An 11,632-nucleotide genomic window follows, 5' to 3' on the forward strand; every position below is an offset into this window, starting at 1 on the left:
GAAAAGATTAAAACCGTTTTTCATTTATCCGTTGTTTGGATAAGTTAGGGAAACGGATATACATATTGAAACAAAGAGGAAACAATTGAACGCTCTTTTTCTTCTTCTTCTTCATCATCTGATCAAAATTGATTCTGATTTTGTGCCTAAGATCAGAATTATTATTTCAGGAATTATCCCAGTTTGGATTTCGTGATACCCAAGGCATATAGGGTCGAAATATCAAACAAGGAAAGTGTTTACACGATTCCTGTTTGTGATCCAGATTTTCTATAACCCTATTTCGATTCCCTAACAATCTTGTTTGATATTTTCATTTTTCTAGAAAAGATGGCTGGCAATTCATTGAAAGACATGAATACTTCATTTGGCAAATTGGAGAAATTTCAGGGCCAAGATTTCAGACGTTGGCAAAAGAAGATGCACTTCTGGTTGACCACTTTGAAAGTTGTCTATGTTCTTTCTACTCCAAAACCAGAAGAGGTTAAAGATGCAAGTCTAGAACAAATCAGAAGGAGAAGCAAATGGGAGAATGACAACTACATCTGCCTTGGTCACATTCTGAATGGTATGTGTGATTCCCTCTTTGACACTCATCAAAACATTGAAACAACAAGTGAATTATGGAATACACTTGAAGCAAAATATATTGCAGAAGATGCTTCAAGTAAAAAGTTCATTGTTTCTGATTTCAACAATTATAAAATGGTTGATTCTCGATCTGTAATGGAACAATATAATGAAATCCTACGAATTTATGGTCAATTCAAACAACACAACATGTCCATGGACGAATCCTTTGCTGTTTCAAGTGTGATTGAAAAACTTCCACCCTCATGGAAAGATTTCAAACACCATCTGAAACATAGAAATGAAGAGATAAGTTTGATTCAACTTGGGAGTCATTTGAAAATCGAAGAAGGACTTCGTGATCAAGAGAATGACAAAGGAACTGGAATGGGCAAATATGATTTTGGACAGACCCAAGTTCATATGGTTGAATGTGATAAAGAAGACAATTCTAATCACAAGGGCAAGGGTAAAAACATAAGTATGAGGGTAACAACAAAAAGTCCAAGAAAAAATACAAGGATTCCAAGGTACTTGTGTGTTGGAGATGCCATCTGAAAGGGCATATGAAACGTGACTGTCGGGTGAAACTTGGAAATAAAGGTGCAAGTGGTAGTGGAAAAGAGGGTGCTGGTGGTGGCAGTGGGTCTCATGATCAATCTACAACCAAAGGTCAATTAACTATTGATCTTGTAAGTTCAGTATTCAATGTTATGCTACTAACTCCTGAAGATTCTTTTGTACAGGGGGCTGATACAGATTCATGGTGGCTTGATACTTTTTCTACACATCACGTGTGTATTGATGAACGATGGTTCACGAAGTTGAACATAGTAAATAAAGGTTCTGTCTTACACATGGCGAATGAAGGATCAAATCCAATTTTAGGAACTGGTGTTGTTAGTATTACGTTTACTTCTGGAAAAACAATTAATTTGTTTGATGTATTGTATGTTCCAAAGGTTCGAAAGAACTTTGTACCTAGTGGTTTGTTGAATTGTATGGGTTATAAACAAGTGATCGAGTCGAACAAGTATGTGTTGTCTAATGTGGAATATTTTTGGGATTTGGTTATTATTGTGAACGTGTTTTTAAGTTAAATGTTATAAGTTGTTTTGAATCACATGTCAAATCTACTTGTATGACTTCTGCATCTAATCTTGATAATTCTATGTTATGGCATAATAGATTAGGACATGTTCATATTAAAAGAATTGTTGAAATGTCAAAATCCGGATTGATTCCAGCTTTTGACATTAATTCTGAAAAATGCAAAACTTGTATGTTAACTAAAATCACGAAACAACAGTTTCCAAATGTTAATAGAAAATCAGAAGTGTTGGAATTGATTCATAGTGATCTATGTGATTTCCATGATACACCTTCCTTAGGAAATAAAGAGTACATTGTTACTTTTATTGATGATTCAAGTCGGTTTTGTTATGTATACTTGTTACATTCCAAAAATGAAGCTTTGGAAAAGTTTAAAGTATATAAAACCGAAGTCGAATTACAGTTGGGTATTTCTATAAAATGTCTTAGGACAGATAGGGGAGGAGAGTACATGGATTTTGAATACTTTCAATCGGTTGGAATCATTCATGAAACCACAGCTCCTTACAATCCACAACAAAATGGTGTTGCTGAACGGAAAAATCGAGTTTTAAAAGAAATTGTAAATTCGATGCTTTCTTTTTTGGGTTTAAGTGAAGGCTTTTCGGGTGAAGCTATGCTCACAGCCAATTATGTGCTAAACCAGGTTCCTAATAAACGGAACAAAGTTACTCCTTATGAACTTTGGCACAAGAAAACACCAAATGTGAATTATTTTCGAATTTGGGGATGTCGAGCAGTTGTGAAATTACCCGAACCTAAAAAGAAAAATTTGGGTGAAAGAGTAATTGGTGGAGACTTGTTACGGGATCATACTCTAATGATCAGAGGGCTACGTGTAACACCCCGTTATTTTCTGTTTGTAAAGTCAACTTTAGTCAACCAAAGTCAAACAAAGGTCAACTAAAGTCCTTTTTATTGTTTGGGTTTTATTTGGGTTATAATAATAACCTTTATTTTTTAAAAATCCTTAAAATATCTACAATTGAATTTGGAAGGAAAAGGGTTGAAAACCGAGAAACTTCACAATTATTCCTTCACTTCGGACCGCAAAGAGTTTACGGCCGTAAACTCCTCGCAACCATAAACTACTTCGGCCGAAAACTCTAACCAACTTCGGGCCGTAAACGAGGTTAATGGCCGTAAACTCTCGGACCGTGAACCCACGCACATATATATATATTTCCTTCATTTTTCACCATTTCTCACACTTCCAACCCAACAAACTCGATTTTCTCTCAATTATCATCAAGAGTCTTCATCTTGATCTTCAAATAAGTAAGTGTTTCTTCCATTTATTAGTTGATACCCTGCTTAATCTAGTGAAACCCTATGATTTCATTCATGAAATCATCTCTTTTGGGTTAGATCTTCAAGAACACCAAGAACACACACTAGTTCTTTAGACCGTGAACACCCCCTTCAAGCTTCAAAACATAAGTAATCTTCCATATACTAGTTATCCTATTGAAGCTCTTAACTTACAACCTTGAAAACAACCATTTCAAAAAACAATAAGGGTTTACGACCACGAGCATCTCCCTTGGCCGTAAACTCCTATGAAGAACACCGTTGGCCGTAAACTCCCCTTGACCGTAAACGTCAAAGGTGTGGCCGTAAAGTCCAATGAGTGGCCGTAAACTCCATTTGATTCAATCACATGTGATTGTAACATTTCAATCTAAGTGATTCCTAGTCCCTAAGAGGGTTTCTTAGCATAATTAGTTGTTTAAACACTAATTATATTCATATATGTGTCATTATATGCTATTAGGATCTGTTTGTGCTCAAGACTTCACTTGACACTTAGCATCCTACACTGATCTCACATTTGACTAACTTACTACAGGTGAGTTCATACCGCCGTATTTTCATAGTTTTTACTGTTTTAAGGGGGGGGGGAATACCAGTCTAACACAAGGATTTTGTGTTATAAACAAATGTTTTCAAATATCTTATCAAAATGGATTTCACCTATCATCAAATCAAATAGTTTTTCAATGGTTGTACAAAATGACATCAAGTCACCAAAATGTATTTCAAATTATTAAACTTCTTTTAAATGTTTTATAAACTTATATTTTCCTCCAAAAATCATACTAGTATATATATATATATATTGATATAAATAAGATTTAAAAGCTTAGGACTGATAACCTACTTTGGTTTCTTTTCCTTGTTTGGATGTGGGATTATATGCATCAGTTATTTGTCCGAGTGTCATTTAAATTTTACTTATATATAACTGTATATGTATACAAGTATAAAAGTTAGTTCATTAAGTTTCAATTACCCTTTGTAACATGTTGAGCAAGGGGTTACATTCATGAACACTCGGTATCAATACAGAAAATACAAATAAATTATAATACGTATCATTTATGATTCACAGAACATTAATTCACGATTCAAGTATACTAAAGTACATTGTTTTACAAGAACAAAGGTTTGATTCAAAACTAATCAAGAGTATACATCTTTCAAAATACATGTTAAGCATACCAATTCAAGAACATACAGTCAGTCATATATTTCAGAATGATTTGGGTTTTTCTTAACTATTGTACATGTAACGTTTATATGCTTTTATGAGTCAAGTAGTACAGGTTGTTTAATTAATTTAAACAATATAGTAAAGTCCTGAGATTATCACAAGAATCTCCAGCCGGGGATCGCAACAATGTGTGTATAGATCTATATTGGGATTGACAACCCCGCACTCGGACTGCTAGCTACAGTCAGGCATACACGCCTGTGAGTGAAAAATAGTTATCAACATGTTTTCAGCGCATTCATAGTGTTGGGTCAGGACATCTATCAGTATGCTTATAATAACTCATATAAAGATATTAACAATACGTTAGTGTATAATTAACTAAACTTAAGTACATTTTCAAAGTACTAGTTTACAATAACAGTTGATGAAATCAGACATACTCTCAGATACAAGTTTACAAAAAGGATTACAAATACAGAACATTGGTTTACAAATAGAACAGTTTTATGCATCAAAAACTACTTTTCATATACATCAGAAAATATAGGATTTTCTGGAACAGTTTACATATTGAAGAAACATAAAACATTCTTTCAAACATAAATACTTATGCACTCACTCAACTTTATGTTGATACTATCTTTTCAAATTACTTGTATTCTCAGGTGATCGGTAGGCAGGTACTCCCCGAGCTTTTGAGAAGATGGAGCTATTTATATATTGTCTTCTTGTTTTGTATAACTATTTGGTTTCAGTATAGCATGATGAAACACATGTAAATACTTATACTTTTTAAATGTAGTGGTTGTTTGTACTCTGATTACTATAATGCATGTGTTGTGAAACTACTAATGAAGTCCTCCACCCTCGGATGTTTCCGCCGTCTGGTTTGGGGGTGTGACAGATTGGTATCAGAGCATTGTTTATAGTGAACTCAGTATATCAATCCATAAAAGATATACAAACTATAAATACATTTAGGGCTAAGAGCTCTGACTACAAGTATACTTTTTAGAAATTTAAGTATTTTTACAAGAAGTATACTAACACTCATACCTATAAGTATAGTATCACAGTCATAAAAACTTAAAAGTATTTGGGTTTGGACATTACAGTCAAACGTGGGTAGTTATGTAATCATATCTGCGATTAATATAGCCTGATCAACTATATTGATTTGAGATATGAACAACATGTGTTTGGGAGTGATAGTGGTGTTGCGACATGTCTAAAATTTACCAACTATACATATTCAGAAGAACTCTAGAACAGAACATAAAGATTAAAGTACTATAGGGGTATTTTAGACACTATATACTAGTAACAAACATATGAAAACAATAGAACAAATTAGGGTAGAACTATAAATATTAAGGGTATATCACAGTTATATAAGTGATCTAGCTTCATTTCCTATTCCTTGTTTGGTTGTGGATTTAGAGCCGGGTCATTTAATCAAAGGTCGAATATACCCAAGTTATATATAATTAGTATACAGTTTATAGTTATAACAATATCTAGAACAATTCATACATTAATTGTTAACTGTAGGTCTCTCTCGTAGAAACTTGTATCCTTAATCAATCGTTACTAACTATATTCTATATCTCTTATCCCTATTCTCGCTTAGATAACAATGGCTGGATTTCGCTTACCCGGAGACCCGTACTTCCCCGATCAAGAACAAGATGAAGAGCCAAAAGAAAATCACGAAATTCCCTTAGATGATGATTTTGCAGAAAACTTTCCTGAAGACAATGATTTCGAATCAGAAGCCTATAATCCACCACCAGTTGCCCAAAATCCTAACCCTCGTCCGGCTTTTCAAGGCCCGACGCCTCTGTGGGTGGAAAGCTTAGAGACATGGAGTCAAGATCAGGGTCAACCTATGCCATACAACGGAGACAGAAGCTTCTACAACCTGAGTGAAGGAGGCTTAGCAGACAGAGTCCTGCCAATTCTGGTCTGTAGGGTTGCTCGAAATGAAATACAGGGTAGGACAGCCGTCAACCGAATTATGGAAGTTGATGCTAATGCAGGAGTTAATACAGTCTGCATTCGTCGTCTTGAAGATGCTCGCGACAGAGTAATGAGAGATAATGAAGCCTTACTGCAAGAGTTATCCGTAACTCGAGCTGAAGTCATAGAGCTTCGAACAGGTCTGACAGTATATGAAAGACATCTGCTTGTTGTGGAGTGTCAACTGGCTGAGTTGAGGTTTCGTCTAAGTGGTACCCATCGCCATTAGGAAATACTCTACTCGTTTCCTGTTTACTCTTTTGGTTATAGTTTAAGTCTACGGATAGGTTCTAGCCTTATTTTTCATGTCTTTTAGTAAGACCACGAAAAATTTATTTTCGGTAGGTCTGTATGATGTCGATGTTTTTCCCAGAATTTGGTGTATTGTAGACCTGTTTAGGATCAAATTTTCCAGACTTTATGTATTCAATATACACATTTAATCGACATGCATTTGCTTACTATTTGAAAAATAACAATTCAATTTCATATCATTATGTTACAAGTTGTACTTGTCGTAGACTTCTATTTCCAATTCATTACAAGATTCATGTTGAACTATATGTTCTAGTTGAGATATATCAAAATTCATATTTACTCTTGATATCTTACCATTTTTGTATCTTTTGACTTTATAGAAAAACATGCCTCCTCGTAGAAATCCAAGACGTAACACTGTTAATGAATCACTGGCACCACCTTCGCCACCACCTCCTCAGTTCGACGCTGCTACGTTCCAAGCGGCGGTCACGACGGTTGTAGTTGCTACCATGTCACATATCAATACTCCTGGTGCTAGTGGGTCGGGAGTTGGTGCACATCCTTCAAACCATGGCGAGAGTCATGGGCATTCGCGAGAGTGCACTTACAAAGATTTTTCCAATGCCAAACCCAAGACCTTTAACAGCACTGGGGGAGTTATGATATTAAGACAGTGGATAGAGAAGACAAAAGCAATTTTTGAAATCTGCTCCTGTCCAGAGAGCAGTAAAGTCATATTCGCTGCTTGTACCTTTTCGGATAGAGCTTTAACGTGGTGGAATGGCCACGTTAAGTCACTTACTCTGGTAGTGGCTAACTCGATCAGCTGGGAGAACTTAAAAGCCATGCTAATGCGGGAATACTGTCCACGAGGAGAAATACAAAAACTTGAGCAAGAGCTCTGGGGTCTTACAATGGTTGGTTCTGACATATCAACCTATACTAGTAGATTCTGTGATCTGGAAATTCTTTGTCCGTATATGGTTCCTCTAGATAGCAAAAAGATTGAGAGGTATATTTGGGTTCTGTCGCCCCAAATTCAGTCTAGTGTTTTAGCTTCGAAGCCTGTTACTTTTGACAGTGCCAAAGAGCTGGCACAATCTCTTATCGACCACGAAGCCCGTCAAAAATCAGTGGTTGCTGTACCAGAACAACCAAAGGGAAACAACAACAACAACAATAACAACAACAACAAGAAGAAGGGACGGAACAAGAGGAAGGGCAAGTTTTCACAGGAATCCTCAAAGAAGCAACAAATAGTTGCAGTCAATGCTCCTACTATACCTACTACTGTTCATGCTAACCCTGCACCAGCTAAGCCATATGTTGGTAATCTCCCTAAGTGCAACAAGTGCAATTTTCACCATAATGGAAATTGTAGGGAATTGCAGTGTCGTAACTGCAACAGAAAAGGGCATACTGCCCGATTCTGTAGAGCACCACCCCAACCGCTTAACCAAGTACGTGCCGCAGGAGTAGGCCAAGCGTGCTACCAATGGTGAATTGGGGAATTTCAAGAAAGATTGTCCTAAAGCTGGAAATGTCGGTGGAGTTGGGAGAATTTTAGCCTTGGGTCACGAAGAAGCGGTGGCAAATCCCGCACTGGTCACGCGTACGTTCCTTCTCAACAACATTTATGCATGCATTCTATTTGATGGTGGTGCTGAGAAGAGCTTTGTGAGCCATAATTTCAAACACTTGCTAAATCAAAACTCCCAACCAGTAAAAGAAACATTCACATTCGAAATGGCTAATGGGAAATCCGAATCCACCAACAATATATATATAGGATGTACTCTTACGTTGAATAACTTTTCTTTGCCAATAGACCTTATGCCAGTCTCTATCAAAAGTTTCGACGTTATAATAGGTATGGATTGGTTGTGCCCTAACCATGCTGACATCTTATGCTATGAAAGAGCCATTCGTCTGACTTTGACAACTAACGAAACTCTTGTTATTTACGGAGATAAACCCGGAACGAACCTCCAGATCATTTCTTGCATCAAGGCACAGAAGTACCTTCGCAAAGAGTATTGTGCTTTCTTAGCTCACGTGGTTGACAAAAAGCAAGAAGTGAAAGATATCGCGAGCATTCTTGAGGTCTGCAACTTCCCTAATATCTTTCCTGGTGATCTTCCAGGAGTGCCTCCTGAACGACAAGTCGAATTTAGAATCGACTTAATCCCTGGGGCTACCCCTGTAGCCAAATCCCCCTATCATCTTGCACCTTCTCAAATGTAGGAATTATCCAGCCAACTTAATGAACTCCTTAGCAAAGGTTTTATAAGACCAAGCTTCTCACCCTGGAGAGCACCGGTCTTGTTCGTGAAGAAGAAGGATGGATCATTCCGTATGTACATAGACTACCGCGAGCTGAATAAACTTACCATTAAGAATCAATAGCCTCTTCCTCGCATTGACGATTTGTTCGACCAACTTCAAGGTGCGAGCTACTTCTCAAAAATAGACTTAAGATCCGGGTATCACCAGTTGCGAATTTTGGAGGATGACATTCCCAAAACCGCATTCAGAACTTGTTATGGTCATTATGAATTCGTAGTGATGCCATTCGGATTGACGAACGCACCTGTTGTGTTCATGGATCTAATGAACAGAGTGTGTCGTCCATTCCTGGACAAATTCGTCATAGTCTTCATTGACAACATCCTTATCTACTCAAGAAGTGAAGAGGAACATAGCCAACATCTTTGTCAAGTATTATAAACTCTTAGATCAGAGAAACTCTATGCGAAGTTTTCAAAGTGTGAATTTTGGATCAGGAAGGTTGATTTCCTAGGTTACGTGGTCAGTTCAGAAGGAATACACGTCGACCCTTCCAGAATAAAGGCAATTGAAAACTGGTCAGCACCCAAAACACCTACAGAAATCCTTTAATTCTTAGGTCTTGCTGGCTATTATTGCAGATTCATCCAGAATTTCTCTCGAATAGCTAAGCCTCTTACCACCCTGACGCAAAAGGGTGTAACTTTTAGCTGGGGAGAAAAGCAAGAAACAACGTTCCAAACGTTGAAGCGAGCCTTGTGTAGTGTACCGATCCTGTCTCTTCCTGAACGGACAGAGGATTTCGTAGTGTACTGTGATGCGTCTAATCAAGGGCTTGGATGTGTTCTTATGTAAAGAGGAAAGGTTATATCTTATGCCTCAAGACAGCTAAAGACACATGAAGTCAACTATACAACACATGACCTTGAACTAGGAGCAGTGGTATTTTCTTTGAAGATCTGAAGACATTACTTATATGGCACGAAATGCACAGTATTCACGGACCATAAAAGTCTCCAACATATCTTTAATCAGAAAGAGCTGAACACGAGAAAACAACGGTATGTAGAGCTACTGAACGACTATGATTGTGAGATTCTTTATCACCCTGGTAAAGCTAACGTAGTAGCTGATGCCCTTAGTAAAAAAAAATACTCGGAACGCCGAGTAAAGTCGTTAACCATGACAATCCATTCACATCTGTCCACACAGATCATAGAGGCTCAACTCGAGGCCTTAAAACCTAAAAACGTGGCGGGTGAAACCTTGAGAGGAATGGATAAAAACTTTAAAGTCAGGGATGGTGGAGTCTATTGTTTCATGAACCAGATCTGGACACAAAAGTTTAGTGGTTACAGTGACATGGTTATGAATGAAGCACACAAAAACCGATACTCCATTCATCCGGGTTCAGACAAGATGTACCTGGACCTCAAGAAACTATACTGGTGGCCTAACATGAAGGCCGAAATTTCTACCTTTGTGGGCAAGTGCCTTACTTGTGCCAAAGTCAAGGTAGAATACCAGAAACCTTCAAGTTTATTACAACAACCTGAAATCCCTGAATGGAAGTGGGAGCGGATCACAATGGATTTCATAACCAAGTTGCCCAAGACATCGGGTGGTTATGATACTATTTGGGTAATCGTCGATAGATTAACCAAATCCGCACTCTTCTTACCAATCAAAGAGAAGGACAAGATGGAGAAGCTAACAAGAACTTACCTCAAAGAAATCGTTAGACTGCATGGTGTGCCAATATCTATTATTTCTGACCGAGATAGTAGATTCACTTATTGTTTCTGGGAATCTTTACAAAAATCTTGAGGAACTAGGCTGGAAATGAGTACAGCCTACCATCTACAAACTGGCGGACAAAGTGAGAGGACGATTCAAAATCTAGAAGATATGTGGCGAGCTTGCGTGATAGACTTTGCAAAGGCATGGGATACACATTTACCCCTTGTCGAATTCTCTTACAATAATAGTTATCACACTAGTATAAAGGCTGCTCCTTTCGAAGCTCTCTATGGCCGCAAGTGCAGATCACCTCTGTGATGGGCTGAAGTGGGTGACACGCAGCTGGCTAGAAGTCAAGTTTGTGACAGTACTCTCACTGGTCCAGAAATCATTCGCGAAACTATGGAGAAAATTGTACAAATCCGAGAGCGACTTAAAGCTTCAAGAGATAGACAGAAAAGCTACGCTGACAAAAGAAGAAAACCTTTGGAATTCTAGGTTGGAGATCGCGTCATGTTGAAAGTCTCACCCTGGAAGGGCATGATACACTTTGGAAAGTGTGACAAGCTAAATCCAAGGTAGATTGGACCATTTGAGATTCTTGCTAGAATCGGTCCAGTAGCTTACAAACTCCGACTACCTCAAGAACTAAGCAACATACATCCTGTTTTCCACGTATCGAACTTGAAAAAGTGTTTGTTTTACGAGACTCTTGTAATTCCACTCGATGAGATCGCGGTCGACGAGAGCCTCAACTTCGTGAAAGAGCCAGTAGAGATCATGGACTAAGAGGTCAAGCAAACGAAACAAAGCCGTATTCCTATAGTGAAGGTTCGCTGGAATGCCAAGCGGGGACCTGAATTCATCTGGGAGCACGAGGATCAAATAAAACTGAAATATCCTCATCTTTTCGCTTAGTTATTTGTAATTGTTTAATTGCTTAAAACTCCAATTTCGAGACGAAATTCTCTCTAACGGGGGGATAATGTAACACCCCGTTATTTTCTGTTTGTACAGTCAACTTTAGTCAACCAAAGTCAAACAAAGGTCAACTAAAGTCCTTTTTATTGTTTGGGTTTTATTTGCGTTATAATAATAACCTTTATTTCTTAAAAATCCTTAAAAGATCTATAATTGAATTTGGAA

The 11,632-nt window shown here is 37.6% G+C and overlaps 1 protein-coding gene across 1 annotated transcript; it reads left to right on the top strand.

Moving 5' to 3' along the window:
• The first annotated feature begins 330 nt into the window (after window positions 1-330).
• Window positions 331-1,128, top strand: LOC145130298 (uncharacterized). Its single transcript, XM_079065121.1, has one exon. The coding sequence runs from the start codon at window positions 331-333 to the stop codon at window positions 1,126-1,128; it is 798 nt and encodes a 265-aa protein (XP_078921247.1).
• The last annotated feature ends 10,504 nt before the right edge of the window (window positions 1,129-11,632 follow it).

Source organism: Lactuca virosa, chromosome 1 (assembly GCF_052849685.1).
Source record: "Lactuca virosa cultivar CGN04683 chromosome 1, Lactuca_virosa_CGN04683_v6, whole genome shotgun sequence".
Classification (NCBI taxonomy): domain Eukaryota; kingdom Viridiplantae; phylum Streptophyta; class Magnoliopsida; order Asterales; family Asteraceae; genus Lactuca; species Lactuca virosa.

Bases quoted from the DNA above. Each gene is read 5' to 3' on its own strand.
- LOC145130298 (XM_079065121.1), top strand. From the start codon at position 331: ATGGCTGGCAATTCATTGAAAGACATGAATACTTCATTTGGCAAATTG.